At 36.0% G+C, this 22,265-nt stretch overlaps 2 protein-coding genes across 2 annotated transcripts; one reads left to right on the forward strand and one right to left on the reverse strand.

Moving 5' to 3' along the window:
* Positions 1–5,432: 5,432 nt before the first annotated feature.
* On the reverse strand, positions 5,433–20,887 carry LOC146168027 (nuclear pore complex protein Nup133-like). Its single transcript, XM_083382235.1, has 25 exons — positions 20,752–20,887; positions 20,296–20,426; positions 19,966–20,069; positions 19,656–19,892; positions 19,510–19,572; positions 19,293–19,397; positions 18,792–18,977; positions 17,857–18,057; positions 16,635–16,800; positions 15,767–15,918; positions 12,273–12,410; positions 11,747–11,891; positions 11,339–11,442; positions 10,916–11,048; positions 10,515–10,609; positions 10,181–10,303; positions 9,651–9,785; positions 9,087–9,291; positions 8,274–8,407; positions 7,544–7,697; positions 7,099–7,248; positions 6,849–6,967; positions 6,634–6,768; positions 5,826–5,985; positions 5,433–5,700 (listed from the first exon to the last, which is right to left on the reverse strand). The coding sequence occupies exons 1-25, from the start codon at positions 20,868–20,870 to the stop codon at positions 5,543–5,545; spliced, it is 3,552 nt and encodes a 1,183-aa protein (XP_083238361.1). The 5' UTR covers positions 20,871–20,887; the 3' UTR covers positions 5,433–5,542.
* On the forward strand, positions 13,235–14,885 carry LOC146168028 (uncharacterized). The gene is made up of 3 exons (XM_083382249.1): positions 13,235–13,492; positions 13,600–13,732; positions 13,947–14,885. The coding sequence occupies exons 1-3, from the start codon at positions 13,409–13,411 to the stop codon at positions 14,405–14,407; spliced, it is 678 nt and encodes a 225-aa protein (XP_083238375.1). The 5' UTR covers positions 13,235–13,408; the 3' UTR covers positions 14,408–14,885.
* Positions 20,888–22,265: the final 1,378 nt, after the last annotated feature.

Below are 22,265 nucleotides of genomic sequence, written 5' to 3' on the forward strand. Positions count from 1 at the left end.
AACACGTTTTTAAGGCGACCCATTTTATAAGAAAAATTCAGTTCGGTAATTCTTTCGACCCAAGCAAATTGTCGTAATATTTTAAAAGCCATACAAGATTGCGTTACAAACAAACTGAACAAAAGCAGTAACTTTTTCCGAAAATAATATATTTTTTAAATCACTAATGAGATAGCTGTGCTCGCTTGCTGTCAATGAATTTTTGGGATATAGCCACATGTTGGCTTCAACTACCAGCTTTATTGTATGATCGTTTTGTAATTTTTCGTAAGCCTAATAATTAATTGAAATATAGGTCACTCAGCAATAACAATATTAATATTATAATAACAATAATTAAAAGGAACTGCTAAATGTTATTGCACTACGAACATGCTACAAAGCTTTCCGATATCTCGACATAAAACGCTTCGGGACTTATATTTAAATTTCCAGTTTTAAAATCTCTTCATGTTTTAATTTTTTTTATCGTTATTTTTTCGTCCAAGAAATGCCTAAACACAAGCGACCCAAAAAATTATTCAGGCGACCCAACTTTGGGTCGCGACCCATGCGTTGGGAACCACTGCTATAGATTGCAATGGAACAGAACCAGAAGAAATGATGGAAACTTTAGGGCATTATTACGCTTCAGGCTGAGAGGGGGGGGGGATAACGAATTGCAAAATCACGTAAATAACTGCACACGTAACTCTACCTTAATAAGCAAAACAACACAAATGATTTAATTACGTGTGCAGGAGAAAGTGTCCAAAAATAATCGTGAGTGATGTAAAACAAGCGAAATTCTGGACAATTATGGCAGACGAAACACAGGATCGTGCCAAAAGAGAACAGCTTGTTATAGTCATCCGCTATGTTGAAACAAGTGCTGCTGCAACAATTATTAAAGAAGACCCAGTTGCCATTTTAGATTTGATACGTGATATCGCAATCAACGTTGAAATGTGTCTATCGGAATGATCACAACGAAATAAAACTCAGTGGAAAAGCAATAGGAGAGGCCATAGTTCGTAATGTACTCAAGCTTGGGCTAGAACTACGATATCTTATCGGACAAGGATATGATGGCGCAGCGTCCATGTCCAGTGAGCGAGTTGGCGTCTGTTCTGTAGTTAAAAATATCGTCCCTCTTGCCGATTACTTTCATTGCTGTATGCATGCCCTTAATCTAAGTGTTTGCAAAGCCACCTAGGTAACCGCGATCCGAAATTGCATGGATGATATAAAAGACCTTCAAACATTTTTCAAATATGCTAAGAGAAACAGTCACCTAAAACGAATAATTGAAAAAGAATCCCCTAACAGTATGCAACGCAAGCAATTAGTCGGGCTTTGTGAAACTCGGTTCGTAGAAAGGCACAAATCTCTATTTGTTACAAGAGAGCTGTTACCACATATCGTTTCTTGCCTCTCTGAAATGCTCACCTAGGATTCAACTGAAACAAGAAAAGGTGCTAGAAAATTGTTAAAAAATTTGCAGGACCCTCAATTTGTAATTTCTCTTATTATAGCCGCAAGGGTGTCTGCTATCCTAGAGCCAGTCTCTCGTTCTTTGCAGCATGTCGGGAACAATCTTGTCAATGCGATGTACACTATTGGAACAACACAGTCAACCATTGAAATGTGGCGCAATGACGATGACCACGCATTTAAGTCAATTTTTAAATAAGCGGAAGTTCTTGCAGAAAAACTGTAGGTGAGGATGAAATGAATATTGAATAGACGTCCACGCGCTGCTGGCAGATCAACGTTCCGACCAAATGCTGGCGAATCAAGTCAAGGTGCTGCAGATTATTATCCCGTAAACGTATACTTTTTATTTTTGGATGAAATACTGCAGGATATGCAAGCAAGGTTTGGCTCACACCAAAAAAAGATAAACACTCTTTCACGGTTAATTCCGTGTTTTGTATCAGGGTCCACTTGGGCTGATGTTTTACCTGCGGCAACTAAATACGCAAGTTTTCTAGATCCATTAGTTATTGTCGAGGAAGAGTATATAGTATGGAAACAGAAGTGGGCAGAAAGCAAAAATTTTCGAGAAATAAAATCGGTAATTAATGCTTTAAGAAACTGTCCGGAAACTATTTTTCCAAATGTTTATCAACTCCTTAACGTTCTCTGTGCTTTGCCTGTTTCCACTGCCGAACCTGAAAGGGTATTTTCAAAGTTAAATACCACTTTGACAGCAATTCGTTCCACAATGTCAGAGGAAAGGCTGGAATCCTTGTTGTTGCTACAAACACACCGCGATAGAGTTCCGAAGCCGGAAGAAATTATTAATGCAGTTGCGGATAAGAAGTCCAGGAGCATGAATCTTCTCTTGTGAAAGGCGAATTCTGTTTTGGGGCATTGCTTCTTATGCCTACACCTAAATATGTTTATTTCCTATTATTTGCATACGTTTCATTCCTCTATTGTTTTTCGTTCATCAATTCAATTAAAATCATTAATTTTCCAATGTTTTGGTGTTAACCTGGTTTTCATACTGATTTGCATTACCGGTACCAACAAAAAAGCTTTTAATTGTACTTGAATTTAAGTTCGTCTATTATCGAGGTCAACTTATTGCAAAATGTGAAAAACGCCGCTTTGCGCGAGTGCGCGAAACAAATTTTACAATTTTTTTCAAAATATTGCTACATGGCGCTATGAGATCGTACACCACTACAAAACTTTAAACTGTGTCTTATTTTGGCGAAAATAGGCTTCTTCAAAGCAGCTTTAAATAAAAAAATATAGATTTTTTTTTAGTTTGTTGGGTCATGGCCATATCTTTTGTGCTGATTTTCGGAATGTTTGGTTGTTTTGCTATTCTCGGATTAATTTTCGATAGGAAATCCTAAAATTTCGATAGGAATCTATTTGTTGCGAGCGCGTTATTTTTGCTGTAAACGGCTGCGAGAGTTATAGACCTAAGTGACGATTTAAAATCCTACGTTTTAAAGTATATAATCACACATCTTTGGTTTACTAATGGGCCTTTTTACATGTGAGGTTCGGTTGCAATTTTTCTGGCGCAATGTTGCAATAACAATTTAAAAGGTAGGGCAATTTGTTGGAAAACCTTTTTTAAACCAGCAATTCAGCATGTTTTATGGCTAAAAGTGTGAAAAACTCGAAGTGCGAAAAAATGTCATTTGGGCATTTTTAGGCGTCCTTGGAGGACCATTCACTTTTCTTGAGAAGAAAAAGAAAAAATTTCTTGAGAAAAGAGGACAATATGGTAGGCCTATTCAAAAGGTCATTTTTTTAATAACAAAACGAAAATCGAGTAATCATCTCGACTAACGTAGTGACATTGCTTGGATCAGTACAAAACAGACCGAATATAAAAAATACCTTTGGCGGCGTCGATGAACAAAATTTGTAATTACTAACTAAGTTAGTTTGAATTAAAATGATATTTATTAATATTTTAGAAATTTACCCTAGAACTATCATACGGGTCAATTGACCCTTTTAACATTTTCATTTTAAATTTTACGAAAAGTTCTTTTTGCAAGCAAACTGATACTTTTTTACTTTTAATATTTCTGTGTTTTAAACACGACATCAACCCGACAAAATAAATTTATTTTCCAAACATATGTTTTGAAGTAGAAAACGGTGAATTACCATACGGGTCAAATGACCCCTAACCAGAAATATTGCGTTGTTCAATTAGATTTTGCTTTATCCACTCAACCCTTAGTGGTATTGTAGTCTGGAATATTCCCAGGCTTCCTCTTCTACGCTTCATTAGCTATCTCTGGCGATTTGTGAACTACACAACTTTATTCTTCTTCGCTTTGTAACGAAGAAGCATAATGTCAGTTTTTGGCAAAGCCGCCTTGAAGTTTTATCATCAAAACGTATGTAGCGAATCATTGGTTGGAATTTGTTACTATAGTTTCTAAAAAATAGGTCGTCTTTATTATTCATTCAATACATTTGTTAACGGTTCATCTCTTCATTTCAAAACTCCTTGAAGACACAGACCCAAAAAGCTTCCAACTCTTCTTTACGGAGAGAGAATTCGCTATCGCCCATTTGCCGAACTTCGGCTAACGTAAATTCCTCAACAATGTTACAAAGGTTTCTATGCCCCTCGCAACTCTTGAAATACATCTTTAGAATGGTCTACTCGTGTAAGAACAAACTGTATAGCACCTGGCCGTTAAGGTTCCTGTCCATTTCGAAGTGGAATGTCAGATACACAATTGTACCATCTTTACTGATTATGCTCTCTGTTTTGCAAAGTTTATATTTGATTGTCCAAACTACTCTCTTCTTGCACAAAATCTCGATCTATTCTATATCAAATCTCATCGTCGCCCTTGCTCAATTGCTCATGTTTGGTTCAGGCTTATCAACGTCTTCCTTATCTGAATTGCCATCAACTTGAAAAATTCGCAGCACTTCTTGTGCACTGTATTGTTGCATCAGCTTTTTCTAAAATCCACTGATCTGATTCCAGTAAAATATTTATAAAACTAAAATGAGTTAAAACACAAACATTTCTATTCTACATAAACAGCTCCAGGATATCTGTGAAACAAAAAGCTTGGTTCAAAATTTAACGCTCTTCTATAAAGCTTCAAATACTTGCTGGGTATACCTACTGTAACACATTGGTACTGCGCAAAGCGAAACAATTAAAACACTGTAACATCATTACAGATAAAGGTTACACTTCACAAATTAATTTCTAAAAAATAAATGCAGAAATATTAGTGCTGTAATCAAAAATCTCAGTCATATTAAACAGAAGGGTCAATTGACCCTCTTGGTAATTAACGTAGAAAAAAAATTCGGTAGTTCTAGGGTTAAGTGCATTTATTTGTTTATTATTGGCACTATTTGTGTTATTAACGTGAAGAACTAAAACAAGTGAAAATACTTTAAACACAATGCTTGGTACTTTTATCAGCAGGGTGGCCACGAGGGTCGATATCCTTTCAAAAGGGGGCCACGAAGCATAAAAGGTTGAGAACCACTGAGCTATTGCAAGGGAGTACAATTTTTAGGACTTCGACCAGCTTCAGAAATTTTGCGAGGTTTGCAAAATCCGAATAGGCCTACAAAGGAATGTAATACGTTAAAATTTCGGCGCCCTTGGTGCCTTTTATCATATTTCCTTCTTTTCCCTTTGCCTGTTTAAGATATTTGCATTTGTTGTTTATTGTCGATCGACATATATTTCGGGGTGTGCAGCCAAATTGTTTTAGCTCTGTTGATGTGCCGCACATAGAAAACGGTTGCGGAGCACTGCCCTATACAAGGCTATACAGATAAATGGAAGCAAAATACGTGATCCAACATGTTTTTTTTTTATTTGACAATGGTCGTTCTGTTGAAAAGTTTTTTGTTTTTAAGTTCTTTTTAGCGCAACCGACCGCAAATCATGTTCAGAACAGAGTAAACTTTTTCTTGTTCATGTATTAACAGCAGTAATAGATGAGAGAACAACTTAGATAAACACAGTTAGTTGGCTGTGTAGGCACTTTCAAATAAAAATGGCAGTGAAAATGTATCTCAGTTCGGTAAAGTGGTTGTTTCATGCAACCATCGACTCCATTGACGTGAGCTGCATCCTTTGCACTTGTTCAAAGCTGGCTCGCAACAAATACTGGAACGAAGTGTTTTTGCGCAATTCGCGAAGTTCGTCGCGCCGCAGTAAGCTGTCCACGTCGGGAAGTATGTCAACCAATACGTCTACAAAAGGGGATACCAACCGATGAATATTCGACAACATCATTGTTTTATTTCTACTTTGTTTAGGAGTTACATACTAACTCTGCACAAACTGGCAACATAACTTTCGCAAGGGGTATACATACTGGTCGTGTAAGCGAGTTTAAGCAGCCTGAAGAGTACGGTGTGATTACAGGTCTCAAACGGGTTGGCAGCTGGGTCAATGTCACGCCACATATCTTTCAATATCGCCTTACACCAAATGTAAAGCTTCCACGTCTCGGCTTCGGTATTACTGTCGCTATCCTGAAAGTAAAACAACAGAAGTGCTTGAGAAACATTAAAATTAACGAACCCATGGTGCTATTCTATTGAAAGATGTTAAAAGTAGGACTGCGCAGTCGGAGTCAAACTCGGACTCGGCGGAGTCGGTTGATTTCATTGGAGTTGGACCCGGGACTAGAGTAAGACTACGTAAAACTACCATAGTCCCGAGTTCGACGTGTGCATAAAGCCACAAACTGTAAGTAAAGATGGAATATCATATGGTAAATATTTCATCCATGTATCTGATGGATGAGGTGTAGCGTGCCCCTGTGAGTGGATTTCTTTATATCCAGCCTGATTTAGTGCTGTAAAAAGTTGGAAAAAATATTTATAGTCGGCGCCGGACTCGGGACTCGATGGATTTGGCAAATTTGCAGGAGTCGGACACGGGAGTTCATTATTTCGCTGTGAGTCGGCTCGGGTTATTTTAAACCGACTCCGCAGCCCTACTACAAACAAAGCAAGTACTTTCTAAATACATTTTATAACGATGTGTGTTTAAAGCGACGTCTGCTGGTCACATATCTTAATTTTTTAAATTACCAAAAATCCGTATTACTTAACATAGGTACTCGATCGCATAAACAGATATTAGATTTTGCAGTTTTTATAAAATCAGAGATTTACCTCGTTGTCGCCGTCGCCGAGTCCATCGCACCCTGTCGCCGAGTCCATCGCACCCTGCTGTAAAAAAGGAATTATCTCGAACGCTTTCTTGAAGTCGACCTCGTTGGAGTTTATGTTGTCATCACCAACGTACAGCTGATAGATAATAAAATATGACGAAGGTCGAACAGAAACCCGAATTATAAAAAAAGTGTCACGTAACACTCGATCCAGACCTCAATAAGTTTCTGCGGCGAGAAGACACTCATCGTATCAGGCGCCATCTGCAGTTTTTCCATTACCAACGACGGAAGGCTCTCTTGGTATCGGATCAACAGTTGCTCAGTGTCAATATCTGTGGTAAAACAGTGACAAGGTTTAACTGAATGGAAACTATGGTTAATAACTATCTAAAAAGAGCGAGCAACAAAATAAATATGGCTAAGGTTATGTTTAAAATAGTGTGCGTTAGAACAATATAGTTACCTTGAACCTTTTCTTGAACTTCTACTTCCGTTTGTTCAGAAAACACGGCAGCCAGTTTACCGAGACTTAACATGCATTTCTTGGTGGCCAAGGATTCGCTCTCTACTGCAGCTAAGCGGCGCAGTGTGTCGTGAGCTTCTAGATAGTGGTCTGTGAAACAAAAATAATACTTGAGCTGCTTGATTTAGATTTCCAAAAAAATTCGTTTTTATATTACAAACGTATATCAATGGTACTAATGCGAATATTTAATCAATAGGTGTTACTGTTACATTTTTGTTTTCACTAAACAGCATTATAATAACTTTAAGAATAAGTACGCAAAATAAAACAGAACAAAGAGATTCACAGTTAATCGTAGTTAATAAAATACAAGTGAAAGAAATGAACACGTTTTTTGGTGCATTTTAAAAGAATAACAAAAGGTACTAAAATAGTATAAAACCTGTTCGTATTTGGTGCATCCACGCAAGTTTAGGATGAGCAGACAGAAAAACAGACAACTGTTTTTTGTGGGGAGTCTTATCCCCACAAGAATTAAGTAACTTTTGGTATTCCTTTCGGTCCAAATACCATTTAAACAAAAAATCGGAGAAGCCCTGCAATCAAACGGTTACGTTATACGACCAAATTAGGTTGTTTCTATGCTTAATGTTTAAACAATTTCGCCGACTTTAATCCACAACACATATGTTAATTGCAAGCACATAATTACGTTAAGGGCATGATGTCCCATGTACTACATCACACAAATAATCAAGTAAACACCTTCGAATTTCTTTCACTTTAGACAATAAAAAAAAATTTGGGGGGTTAAGTGACATGTTAAAACCTAAAACAGTGTTTCTTAACCGGCGTGCTTTAACTAAATATCCTGTGTTGTCCGAGGGACGACGTATAAAAAAACACCCATTTTAAAAACAAAGCACCAAGGTGTGTTAACTCAAAGTGGTGTCTCGTCAATACGGAAATGGTTATTGACACCGATGATCAGTAAAATAGGTCTATGGATCACAGCAACGACGAACTCAAGTCACGCAAAACGGTATTACATTCTGGACGGCGAATAAAACACCACTTTACATTTTCTAAGCCTGTGCGACAATGTTATCACTTTTACCATCTGTTGTATTTCGTTCTAAATAAAACATAATGTTGGTATGGCCTAAACTCACTTCTGTCACGAACTTGTTCATATAGTCGTGCAACTTCTCCTGGTCGTTGTTTTCATCGCACACGCGCACCAAGACAGAGAAGTCGTGATATTTCTCAGCAAGGTTCGTCGCCTTCTCAAGTTGACCAAGCTTTACTGAAAATGTACAACACAACTACAATACCAAGATCAAGTGGTGAATAGTGAAAGAAAATGTAGAACGCAAAAATAGCTTAAATATTGAGAAAGGTAACACCACGTCTCTAAGGAATTATAAGTAAAGCGCCATTTACTTGCCATATACCTAAACTGGATTACTCTTTCAAATAAAAAAAATGGCATAAAAATAATTAACAAGCATTTATGGTTGTTGGCGTGTTGCCCAAAATAAATTGACCTACTCCAGATGTTTGATCAAATTTTGTAATTTTACTGCAATAACGACCAAAAATGAAAACTTGGTACAGCTCTATACCCTATGTAACAAAAGTGCTACTACAACTGTAGCCTGACAGCAAGATGACGGATTTTCAAAACGTCGCCCTACAAGTGAATATAAAATTCTAAAAGTTAGGCATTTAAACAACATGAGTTATGCTGCAATTTCCCCGAATCTTTCCCCTGGACACGAATAAGCGAAACTCGCCCACCTTTCTGAATATTATTTTTGGAAGCTGCAAAGCCCACAACCCACATGCTTACACCTTACTTTTATTGTAGAATGATCTGCATTATACAAGTGTTTTAATACTAATACACACTTTGAATTTTCAAAAATGATGTTACAACTTGCGTCATAACGCCAAGTCCTTAAGTTCTACGAAACGTTACTCACATAGTGGTTCGATAAGTTGCTGACGATGTCGCTGGTAGGCCGCGTCAACTTCAATCCAGCGTAGGTTGTTGTCTGCAAGCGATAACAATTGCTCCTTGTAACCGTCCAGTACGAGATCTGTAAGCGTCACAAGAGACTGGAAGAGTACCGCCCTCTGTTGACTGTCTTCGGCCTCGGGAACGCCACGTTCTACAGCGACTTTGTGCTGGCGGAACGGAGGTACGGTTAAATGTAAAACCACAATGTTACCCAAATAGCAGTTAACATTTTTGACAGGCTTGCGATTTTTGTAGAGCTGGCAAAATCTCAACACTATCATATTGCCGATAAAGTTAATGATATTTTGACAGCTATCAAAATGGTGATGTCAGAATGTATCTTACCGCCGGGTTTCAAATCGTTCAAAAATACAGAAGGAAAAAAATGTATAAAGCGGTTACTCTTTAACCACCCGGCTATCTGCCAAGGACATGGTAATTAATTTATCAAACTGTTCTATGTAGATTCGCTATTGACCACCACGAACGTTTAACAAACTATTTAAAAAAGCTACTTGCGACTCACTTGTTGCACAGTAAGGTTTCGTACGCTGGTGCGACCAAATCCAATGGTCCAAGGAACGAATTCCACCTGCAGCTCAACATGTTCTGTTGCAATTGATCTAGCCCTGCGAAGTACGCGAGCGCTTGACAACATCGTCTGAAAATCAAAAATACCTTGGAAGTGAACGAAGCGTAACTGCTTTGTGATAAGCAACATAAAATAAAATACATATGGAAAGGTTATGTCGATTACCTAGAGTTTATTGACTTTTACCGAGAGTATATGTTGAGAAATATGGATGTCAGCGTGTATCTTGGTGAAATCGTATAAATCGGTAATAATCAGGTATTAGGGGCGTTGAGAAGCATAAAAAGCGCAAATATTGACTAAAAGGCCGTCACCTATTTCTATGCAACCTAACATTTAGCTACTCCTTAAAAGTTATTGAAACAAATATCAAACATAAAATGTAACACAAATCCTTTTTTTAATTTATTAAAATAAATTAGTCAAAGTTGGTAATACATCGAAACACTGTAAGAGCTTCAAACCTCAAAAACGGCGTTGACTCCAGAAACAATTGTAAGACGTTCCCTGGAAGACAGTTTGCAATTAACGATCGCCTTTTCCTCTTCCTCAACGAGATATTCAAATATCTCATGAATCCGAGAAACCTAGGTAGAATAACATTTTACCGAGGACCGCAGCAAAGCAAGAAATGTTATAAAATCCGTTACTAGGTGAGAGTTTATTTTAAGGTCACGATCATTAGTGTTTCCAAATACAACGAATAGGTAGAAGCATCCTAAAACTGCTTTGGTTTATTAAAAAAGACAAATATAACTCGTCAATTTCTCCTTGTTAATTTATATTTAATAGTAGTACCTCTCTGTAAAAAAAATCTTTGTGTGTCAGTCCACCTGACATCGACATTTTTCCTCTATTAGCCAGCACACGGCGTATTGATGCATCCACCACACCTTAATTTTGCAGTATTGTAAAAAGTGAAGTTACCGTAGTTTAATACTACTACGTAAAAAAATGACGAAAAGGCCATATACAATATTAAATGTAAGTCGCTGGTAATTATTATACAGTAAGAATGTAAAACTCAATTTTAGTGACAGTGTATATTACGATTTATATTGACTTTCAAAAACTAAGCAATTATTTTGGAAATACAGTAATAAGTACAGGCGGAGTTGCGGTTCTAACAAACTTTTCTGCACTGTTAAATTTTACACAGATTCACGATAAAAAGGTTATACCAAGACAAAAATGCCAACCTTGGTGCGTCGGGTGTTTACGAATAAGGCTAATAGCTGCCGACAACTTTTCAGCGTGTTCCAACAAAAGTCTTCTCGTTATGACATTATCCTTTCCATTCATGAATTGACTAAGGCAACTCCACACGCCTACCTGAAGTGAAAAAACTATCCTAATCAGCAAAAAAATTTACAAATAAGGTTAAGACACTTACTATAGCAGAACACTAGTTCAATGAAATCAAATTAATTGGAAAAAATAAACTTTTGGTGAATTAAATATAAAAACACATTAATAGCAAATAGCAATATAGACATCTTCTTGATACTTCTTTTTATTTCAATTTAAAATAGTCGGAAAATATATACTCAACAAAACGTAAAAAAGTTAAGCTTAACAGTTATTGGTTAAACAGGTAATTTTTATTAACTCAAGAAACTCACTTCGGAAAGAAACTTAAGAAACATGTTGTGGGCTTGTTGCTTGTCCTCCAACTGATGTTGTAGAATTAATGAACCGGCAGAACCAGCGTAGTCAGTGGGGCCACCTGCAATACAAAATGCATATAATTAGTAGGAAAAACGTGCCTCTCATTTCGGCAGCTGTTGAGTTTTTGTTTGCAATCAGTTGCTACAAAGATAAGTCAATAATAAAAAGGATGCTGTCGACTAAAAACACAATTTAACTTCCGCCAAAGCTAAACCAAACCAAAAATAGATATGGAAAAAAGGGAATTTTTGGTTCATTACAGAAAATAATGCGAACGCACAGGCTTGCACAATCCCATACGCATGCCCATTTAAAAGCCTAATATTTTAGAGGTATATTTTCTGTATAAGGCTCATATCTACCGTGGGGAACTGATTCGGCCCATCTTGGGTCTGAAGCGGGGTAGTCGTCCAAAAGGTCAGCGCTGACAACAGCCACAGCATTGTCTAGCGTGCTTTGCTGACGGTCGGGGGGAAACGCTTCCGAGACAAGACTCTTCGCTTGTTTCTAAACAGAAACAGCCTCAACTTTACCGCAAAATAGCTATAGTTTGATAAACAGTGCAAAATTGTCGCCATGACGCAGTAGAATTTCCGAATTTTACAGTTATTTTTACAGTTAGGCGAAATACGAATAAACTTTTAACTTTCAATTGCTAAAGTTAGACCAAACGCGGATCTTACGTCAAGACAGCATAACCGCGTGTTTTGTGACAATTCTATTAGCATTTTCAAGACTCACAATAAGTTTAGTCAATTGGTAAAGCAAATATTAAACGCGCTAAAAGTTTAAAGTAGGTTTTAAAAAGCAAACTTTTGTTTATTGCTAATAAAGCTAGTTAATATATGCATTAAACAAACAACGAGGATGTAAAATGTCCTGCGGTACCAAGTTGTGTCGACAGTAGTGGATGAAGGCGGCTTGCAACCGTTGGACGCAATTGTCGCTTGTTTCCATCTGGTTCATTCTTGCTTGTGTCATCACCGGAGTCCCCGGCATACTTTGTACCATGGAAGAATCCGGGGTCTAAAAACGCAACGTGATTTTTGACTTTGGTTTAATAAACATGTCCAAACAATATCGTACAAAACCTGCAGGGTAAGACTATAAAGTTATTTTTCCCCAAGCAGATCCCAAAATAGAAAAGCTTGTTTACTTCGCTAAACCCCAAAATGCTAAACTTCTTGACTTGAGCGATTTGTAAAGAAAAAACGTAGCTAAATTTAGAAAGCGAGGAATGTTGTTCGGTTTCAGTAATTGGGTTAAACAGGTAACTCGAAATAAGCGCATGCGACATATCATCGCGGTTGGTCAGCAAATAACATGTTCTTAGATACAGGAAAGTAGCGCTATATTGTGACAATTTCCGACTATTACAATATAAGGCACTAATTGAATCAATATTAATCCACTACATTTAAACTGCAACAAGATCTGGTGTCCCACAAAGTATAAAACACCAATCGATTTTAAAAACTAGAAATGTACGTCACTAATTTTTCTTAATTAAAAACACTTATACAAAAACTATATTTTGGCAAGGTACCCAAGTGGTAAGTTCACTCGAACGAACGTCATCTTGCCGACCAAAATTCCGCTCTCCCAGTGGGGTCGCCGACCTTTTCGCCATAAGCTTAAGTGATTCGGCCTACGTCACACTGCAGGTTTGAAAATAATTCGCGAATGTCAGACTTGCATTGTGTGACGCATGGCAGGCGACGAGCCGCAACAAAAAAGCCAGCGAACATCGACTGAGGGCTATTTCGGGCCAACGGCGGCTACACAGGGGAAAGGCTCCTCTCGAAATACAATCCAGACGCTCACGTAATTACCTTGTCAGAAAAAAAGTTCTTCGGCAAGTGCCAAACAGAATACCATAAAAAAAGAGAGCGACTTCAGAAAACAACTGCTTTCGGGTAAGAAGTGGAGGGAGATTTTAATAACTGGAATTCTCCGGTGCAAGAAAACCCCGCAAAAGCCGAACTTTGCGTAACAATACTTTTTAAGTCGAGGCAGTATTTTAGATGGGAAACGATATGCAACGAAGTGAGTCCATGGAACAATGCAAGTCGCTGAGCTCCGAACGACTCAAAGTTAATCAATTGGAGGTAATGAAGATTGAATTGGTTTATTTAAACTGCCAAAGTGTCAAATATGATTGTCCAATGTATATTTGTACAACAGTAAAATAAATTAAACAACATGTATTCAACAGGCAATTGCTGTTATGTTACCAAGGTCGCCGTCTTATCTTGGTTTGGTCGCATTAACATTAGCAAAAAGTCGTGTACAGGAAATCTCGTTTAAATGTACAAGGTTACATTCCACAATCAACCAAGTGGCATCAGGTCAGGAATTTGAAACTAGGAGATCCTCGGAAACTAACTAGAATATTATTTCGTTGTTTAAATCAACATAAAGGTTTAAGTGCATTAATATTTTTCTAGCAACTGGTGTTGATGAATGGTAATTATACAATGTCAATCTTAAGTATTAAATAAAATAAATCATGTGACTAAAACATTCATTATAGTTCTGATCGATTTACTGTTATTTTTTCAGAAAGTCGGCAACGGCAACTTAACACGTTAATCAAATTTGTACTGCTGGTGGAATGGAGGAAAACGTGTTCTACACCAACCGCCGATCAACTTGAACAGCAGCTCTGGCAAGCAGGGTATGAATCGCCATCAAGACACGAAATCATCGAAAACTTACGAACCCCGTCTAATCAGCACTCGCTGGTGGACAACATGGGCGTCGATTTAAAACAACTCCTATCCCTATTACATCAACTGAAGTTGCAATGTAGAAAGAAACCGAAACAAGATGGAGTTCCAGCTCAATTGACACAGCCCGCAAGGTCTTCCCTTGTAAGAGATCTCAGAAGGTTTTCAAAGACAATCAAAAAAGATAACCTTCATTTCAAGGTGTCAAACCATTGTAGGGATGAGACCAACGTAGGAATGAATCAAGTTATGTATGTTGAAGTGTCAGACGTTGGTACGCAAACATCAGTGTGATAGTTTGGGTTGAACACGAGACGTTCTGGAAAAAAGCTACTCCCTGGAGAGTTTGTTGGAAATCGGTATTCCGTTGAGAAAAGATAACTTTGCCGTGGGAACTAAGATATTTAATTCTCCCATAGGTTCCATATTATTAAACCAGCGATCTTAACAGATACAGTGCTATGTTAAAGGGAAATGTATCATAAACCTAAACTTTTAAAATCGGTCCAAAATGATATACTTGACGGTCAACCTTATATATTTATTTCGCAATTTGCAGTTATACTTGGAATTTTTTAGTTTTTGACTTTTTGAAAATTGATTTAATTATTTGCAGCGTAATTGTTTCAAAAGCTTAACTAGTGGTGCAACAGAAACGATGTAAATGGCTTGAATTATATCAAAGAAAGTGACTAACCTATTAATTTACTTGCATGTTAAAATACAAAACGTTTTGCGGTTTTTGCAATAATAAAAATACGGACAAGTCGGACATTAATGTAATTTGCTGGTTGTCAAATCAAGTTATTTATAAAATAAATTTCACGAAAAAAATGCAGTAGATACTAGGTTTGCGACGGACCGCAATGAGTTTACGAGGAAAAACTGGTCTATTGTTTCAACAGGAACGAGTTTGGTTTGTAGAACGTTCTGGCTATTCTATTCAAATGGCCAAAAAAATAACAGATTTTTGATAACTTTTATTTTGGGCAAAAGTGACAATTTTTAACGTTTTTAAGCGCGCAATAAATAGGGAATATATTTTCTTGATTTTCTATACAATACTCAATACGTGGTTTCTCACCGCTTAATAATTAAATTAAAACAAATTGCAAAATACAAAAACACGAATTGAAACCACAAGGTTGGAAGACATAACTTTGGTCTATCTGAAATAAAAGTACAAACTTGGCAAAATATATTTTTGGCCAAATAACGCGTGTAGAGCCCCGGATTACATCATCAGCAAGCGTCAGTGGATAAACTGAAATTTGTTGCAGTTGATGTACTTGCGGCCGGTAACGTCACAAAGTAATGTAAAATATTATTTGAAAAAAATAATGACAAGAGCGAGCAAATAGTATAAACACAAAACGTTAGTTATGTTGGAAACATTTAATAGTTAAATAAAAGAGCTTTCCAATAACAGTGATTTGTAGATGGCTCGCAGCAAGTCAATAAATAAGCATGCGCAGAATGGTGTTTTTCTCGCTCACATGAACGTTGCCAGCTAAGTCTTTAAATCACGGTTACGGAAAACCGTCATAGTTCCAGTAAAATAAACTTGCTCGCGTACCCCCGAAAATTATCTGCCGTATAACCCTGGAGGAACGTATCTTGTTGGAAAAACTCTGCCCTATAGTTTGCAAATACCTGAGGGTCGGCAATCGAGTTGTTCATCAACGACTCCTCCATAGATTGTGGCAGTCTACTTTGAACCGTACTTGTACACGTCACTAGTCCATGGCTAGCACTAAGTAAAACGTATTTACCGTCACTTTGGCCCCAGCCAAGAAGTCGATCACCTTCAAAATTGAATAATTGAAATACTTTGTTTAACAGCCGACTTACGAAGCAAGTGTTTAGCGCTGTACGCAAGAAAAACGATTAACAGGGGTCCAGGGGAGCATTGTACCTTAGAAACAAACGGATATTGTCACTCATTTACCCTTTCATGTGTAAAATTATCAGCTGTTAGCACTGGTCAACAAAACAAAAAAATAAAGCTATTTAGCCTTACTATTGGCCAAATTGAGTGTCATGATTACCTTTAACAATCTCGGGCAAGGGCGTATTCTGCTTAGTTTTTCTAAGGTGGTATCACAAAGGCAAACATGTCAACGTAAAAAAACAGAAAACGATCTGTCACCCTACTAAAAATGAAATGAGTTCAACACAAAAACAGTTGGCTTTTGTGCTACGAATGTAAAACTTTGTACATTTGGTTGTACTACAAATATAAACCTCAGTCCTCCAAACATTTTGGTATAGCTAAAAACGCTTTAAAGCGCTAATTTCAAGAATTAAAACTAGTGGGCCCAGCAATACACGTGATAAAGTTGTGGTAATTTCAGATAGGGGGACACAAAGACAAAAACATTTATTTCACTTTTAGCAAATACTAGGCATACTAAGTACTTTATCTAGCTAAAATGTTAATTTAAATAAAACTTTGGTTGGATTAAAGGGCATATGTTTATAGTTTGCAATGAAATTAAAATACAACTTTCCGATTACTTACCTGATGTGTTGAACCTTATATTGTCCTCACCCTTTGCCATGTTATCACAAGCAAGGTTCTTTGCAACGATTCGATCAGCAGAGCACATCATTACGTGATGCAAATTCTGGGCATTTGGGTCTTCAATTACTAAATCGTAATCTAAAAGGGACTCCTCCTCATTTTTCTAAAATATATTTTTGTATACTTAATAGTAAATAAAAGCTTTGTTCTAGTTGGTTTCCTTTATGGCACCCTTCATAGAGTATAAACAGTTCGCAGGACCTTTACTAGCATTTTCGTCAAGTGGTTAATTGTCATGTCACAATAAAATAACTTCAAACTGTACATATCAACTGTGTACAAGGCAAAAAAATCATTTAGAATTTGTTGCACTTCAATAATACACAAAATGTATCAATAAGCTCACCAACATAATAAATTAAAATTGAAATAGATTTGAAATATCTCGTGGCACCCTTTAGCCAAGATATTTTACAAAACATTTAAACTTGTGGATAACATTTTTTTATTATTGTTTTTATATTATTAATATTGCAAGTTTTTAATTATTAAGTATAATGCCTAAAAGTTTTTTCTCTTTTAAAAATAATTGATTTAGAACCGAGATGGCTTTGGACCAATATATATAAAGTAAACACAAGCCAGGAAAATTCTGCATGTCAACCAGGTTTATTGCATTAGGTTTAGCTCTTCTCTTTTGCTTTAGATAGTTGTGTATCTCAGATTTGGAGAAAGGTATTGGGTAGTATTTGTCGGTAGTGATTTGCAATTATCCCACTTCTGATTGCAATAATATGCTAAGTCTGTTAATTTACCGATTGTTATACCTTGGATTTTAACTATGCTAAACTGTTTACACAACAATTTTTTAAATTAACCACACGTTTTGTTTTTCTTTGGAATTTTTATAGCTGTTTGCCAAAAATACCAACTATGCAAACAATAGGACATTTTTTTTTAAAAACAGCTATACCATTATCATAACATATCAGTTCAAATTAAGCGATACCGATATATATCAGTAGGAGTATATTGCCGACATTATGAGTAAACCAATATTTAGGTCTATCTCTATTGGAAACTTTTGTTCGATCTTAGGAATAAAACAAAGGGTTGTGGTTGGACTGTTTCCATGACAAGGAAAACCAGTTATTTTTCAAAAACATACTGATATTGTCCATGAAAGTAAGACATACAAATATACAATGGTAAAACAAACCTTGTAAGTACGAGAGTACTCAAATAACACAACTTCCACATGCGAAGATTTCTGAAAGTGGTTTATTTTGCAAAGTGCATAATAGAGTTTCTTTGATGGATCATTTGGGTCCAATGCAGCAACCAACATGACAACCTGTTCACCAGAGGTTGCAATTTGCAAATCCAGAGGCCAGAATTCAAAATCAGTTCTTTCAGTTTTCTACAATAATAAAATATTTTTTTGTTAACACTGTTAGACAAATGTGGAGTTATAACCAAAATAAACATAGCAGGTACTATTGTTTCATCTTGCTAATTTAAGACTGTGCACAATGCAAAAGTTGACCTATGAATGCTTTTTTATAAAAAAAGTATACTTTCAAAATAAAATTTAGTGTAAGCTGTGTATGTGTATTAACAACAGAATCTGGCCCTCCAACAGAACACATAATGCCAACGATAAAAGTTTTATTAAAGTTTTAGACCTTGCTGACTGGTTTTTGTTAGGAGCTGTGCGCTTCTCAAGCTTTTAAAATTTAGTATATTTTCAAATAAAATATGTATTGTTTGTGTAAAGCAAAGTAGTAATTTTGCAAATCAATACCCCCTTTCAAAATAAGTAAATTAACCAAACAATAAATAGGAATATACTTAAGGTAGATTATTTTAGTTGTGAGAAAAAAACTTTCATGAAGTTAAAGTTAGATAAATACAGTTTTTACTATTACGAGTTTGGATACACTTTAGTACATTTGGAGGAGAACCGCAACTCAGGCAAAAATGGCCAATTTTGAGGCAAAATAATGTATGAGAAAGATGCTATTACAAATAAGTTCACATAAAAGCAAATGTTTTATATTGTGGCCGACCCACGCAACAGCTCTTTTAAAGTTGATACACATACACTATCCTTGTTTTGGTATTATTTTGTGATAATGTTTTCAAGATACTCACCCATATGGTCTGTGAAATATTTACAGCAAAAGCTTGTGCAATATTAATCTCATGCACCAATTGAACATTTGAAACTTCATTGTTTTGACCAAATCCAACAGTCCAAAACTGAAGCGAGCTGTTTGTCAGTAAATAAAGTCCAAACTCTTTTTTCCCAATTGTACGCCTTCCAATTGCCTGAATTAACTGTAACACAAGTAATAAGTAATTTACTTAAAGGTATATGTTGTTTAACATTTTTTTGAAGTTTGTTGCTACCTTTAAAATAATACAGATTAAAGGGCATATGTGGTCACCATTGCATAAATTTTATAAACAACATAATTTTGTGCTTCACCAATTGATTAAAACAAAGCCTTTCTTATAAATGTTGTTAGGACAAATGACTTATTATAACCTTTAAACCAAAAAAATAACCAAAAATATAATCAAAGTGTAAGTATTTATTTAATGTTATCGTTTAGTGAACACTGAACATGTGTTGGTTTACAGAACACTTACATTGACATTTTGTGTCTGAGGAGTGAAAAAGAAAGATGACACTCTCCTGCTAATGCCTCCTAACATACCAGAAGCAGAATGCAGCTGCCGACAATTCACCTCACCCTTAATGAAATTTATTAGGATTGTTTAGTACATATATACATTATAAAAATTAAACCAATTAATATAGCTTCCCATTATAAAATAGACAGGTAAATAGGAAATATATTCTTACCAGACTATTAATTTCCAGAAAGTATAGAGCTCCTATTGTTGTGGTGACAATATACCCAAATGGCTAAAAAGAGAAAATTAAGCAATATTAGGTAAATTCGAAGAAATAATTATATAAATGTGTTTGAGAACTGAGAAGTAACTAACTTTGCAAAAAATAAGACTGAAGCATTCTTCATCATTTGCCACAAGATCTATGTGTGTCTCTGAGTTTGAAGATATTGACACTAAACAATTTGCCCAGTATATGACATGGCCCTTGCGAGATACAGCAACAACCGACATGGACTTGGAACCTTTTTCTGTCAACAAGACACTGACAAGTTCTGAGCAGAACATACCAGCTAGATGACTTGGCAAGGATAGCTCTTTGCAAACAGATACCTTTAATACAAAAAGCACTTATTTTTTAAACTTAAAGAATTTGTTTAGAACAAAGTATAATCAGTAACAGTACCTTCAAACTTTCGGACCTTCGGTGCAGCCAGACAAAAACTTTTTGACGTAAAACCAAACATGAACAACCATTGTCATATATTTTGACTGACAATTCGGAAAAGTCTGTTGTAACAAAAAAATAGTTTACATAGTATATATAAAAATATATTTTTTCAATATATATTATATGTGAAGTGATCATAGTTTTTCCTAACAATACTATAAATTTATAACTTACTGATGTGATATACACACTTACATATTTATCCACTTGAAATTGTAAAGACTTTCAATAGTGTATTCGCTATGGCTTTCAAAGTTTTCTTTTATGTATACAGAAATAACATACCATCAGACTTTGCAATCGCTTCTGAGATGAGGACAGGTAAATTGGACTCATATGATTGAATGTTGTGACAACTTGAATTTAATACAACAGTTGATGTTGCCAGTGTAGATGTAGTATTTAAGGCAGGACTTCTGCAAAACATAACACTTTTTGGATGCATAAGTTTTATTCTTATTGATTTTTTTATGATTAATTTGTAACACTCAAATAAGCTATTTTTCAGATTAATCTGGGACTTTATAATATTGTTTTTGTCTGCATTGACTTAAAAAATGGCTCAGGGTAAACAGTTTTCAATAAATTAGACATGCTGAAATTAGTAGTTCTACTGGTACCCCCATCTGGAAAGTATAGCAGATCTTAACAAGATCTAGCGGGTGCACAGCAGAAAAAAAAGAGTGACCGGTTGCAATCAATAGCGGATTCACTTGCCATACTTTCTATAGTAGCTGGTACCTTGGCGCAACTGATCTTCTGAGTAAAGAAGTCCTTGAAACATCCCTCGAAGGAGTGTTTCTTGGAGTTGAAATTGACCTCCTTCCTTGGATCACTGTACGTCTATTTGGTGTAAACATTGTATAATAACTGCTGAAACACTAGGTAAGAAAAAATATGTTCATTTAAGCTAAAAAAAATATTATTGTTGAATATGCAAGAAATTGTAGTGCTAATTTGGCCTGGTGGAAAAAAATAACCATCCGCAAAAAGCTTAACGAAAACAACACTTTAAACAACCTTCGTTAGAAATGAAGCACAAAAAAGCGCTGGTCTAGAATCCTACCACAGTTATGAAATCAACACACAAAATTTGAGTTAGGGTGCGGGTTAGTGTTTGGGTGTGGGTAGGTCAAGTAATAATGTTTAACACTATTACTGGACTCACCCAAACCCAAACGCTAACCGGCACCCTAACCCAAATAATGTTCGTTGTGGTAGGATTCTAGACGAGCGCCCTATTTTTTTCAATATTTGTATTAAAAAAGATTTTTTGAAAGCAATTTATGTACCGTATACAGTACACTCAATAACTTCCACACCTAAATTCCACAAAACGGTTGGGTTGTGCTAGATTCCTGAAACTCAAATTTACATATAACTTTTAATTGCACATCTGTACATCTCAAAGTTTGGCGCTGCACACCCGAGATCTAGATGTGAAGTTCCATGAAATGAATATTGGCAAATACAAGATGCTAGTAAATTATTGTTAATATTTTTGTGGGCGCTGGTCTAGAATCCTACCACAACGCGCATTATTTGGGTTAGGTTGCGGGTTAGCGTTTGGGTTTGGGTGAGTCCAGTAATAGTGTTAAACATTATTACTTGACCTACCCACACCCAAACACTAACCGACACCCTAACCCAGATATTATGCATTGCTTAATATTTATTTCAACGTTGTGGTAGGATTCTAGACCAGCGCCAAAAATAGTGATTCACAAGTTAAAAAATATAATTAATTAAAACATTTGGGGGTTTAATATTAACACGTATTATTGTAAGTATTTGTGTAAAGTCCATCCATTCACATTACGGTTTAACGTTTCGCGCCTAATAGCAACAGAAGTCGTGACTTTTTTATGTAGCCTGTCACTGTCACTGTCACTGACACCTGTCACTGCGCAATGACGAACGAATTTTTACCTGTCACTGCGAGTTTCTATTCTATCAATATATAGGTGCACTAAATATAGTTCGGTTATGTCCCAGATGTGTTTTTTAGTATTAGAGTATATGTGTACACTATGTACGGAGCAGTAATGTAGCTTGATAATAAACTTAATAACATTTTTGGCGCTCCATCAATTTGGTACGTAGAAAGCAACAAAACGGTCTACGAATACCGCATACCGCAACGCACATTATTTGACGCATTTATTATTAATAACTAGGGCGATTATATTTGACCTGAAAAATGAGAAAAATTTGACCTATTAAAAATACATTGATTTAAATAATATATTGTTATT

The sequence above is a fragment of the Ascidiella aspersa genome, chromosome 1, assembly GCF_963924565.1.
Source record: "Ascidiella aspersa chromosome 1, kaAscAspe10.2, whole genome shotgun sequence".
In the NCBI taxonomy this organism is placed as follows: Eukaryota; Metazoa; Chordata; class Ascidiacea; order Phlebobranchia; family Ascidiidae; genus Ascidiella; species Ascidiella aspersa.

Bases quoted from the DNA above. Each gene is read 5' to 3' on its own strand.
- LOC146168027 (XM_083382235.1), bottom strand. From the start codon at position 20,870: ATGTTTACACCAAATAGACGTACAGTGATCCAAGGAAGGAGGTCAATT. The intron at 19,893-19,965 runs GTACTGTTACTG...TTTGTATTAAAG, and splicing joins GAAGGTCCGAAAGTTTGAAG to GTATCTGTTTGCAAAGAGCT. The intron at 7,249-7,543 runs GTTTTATACTAT...TTTGTTTCACAG, and splicing joins GATGCACCAAATACGAACAG to ACCACTATCTAGAAGCTCAC.
- LOC146168028 (XM_083382249.1), top strand. From the start codon at position 13,409: ATGGGAAACGATATGCAACGAAGTGAGTCCATGGAACAATGCAAGTCG. The intron at 13,493-13,599 runs GTAATGAAGATT...TGTATTCAACAG, and splicing joins TCAAAGTTAATCAATTGGAG to GCAATTGCTGTTATGTTACC. The intron at 13,733-13,946 runs GTCAGGAATTTG...TTATTTTTTCAG, and splicing joins AATCAACCAAGTGGCATCAG to AAAGTCGGCAACGGCAACTT.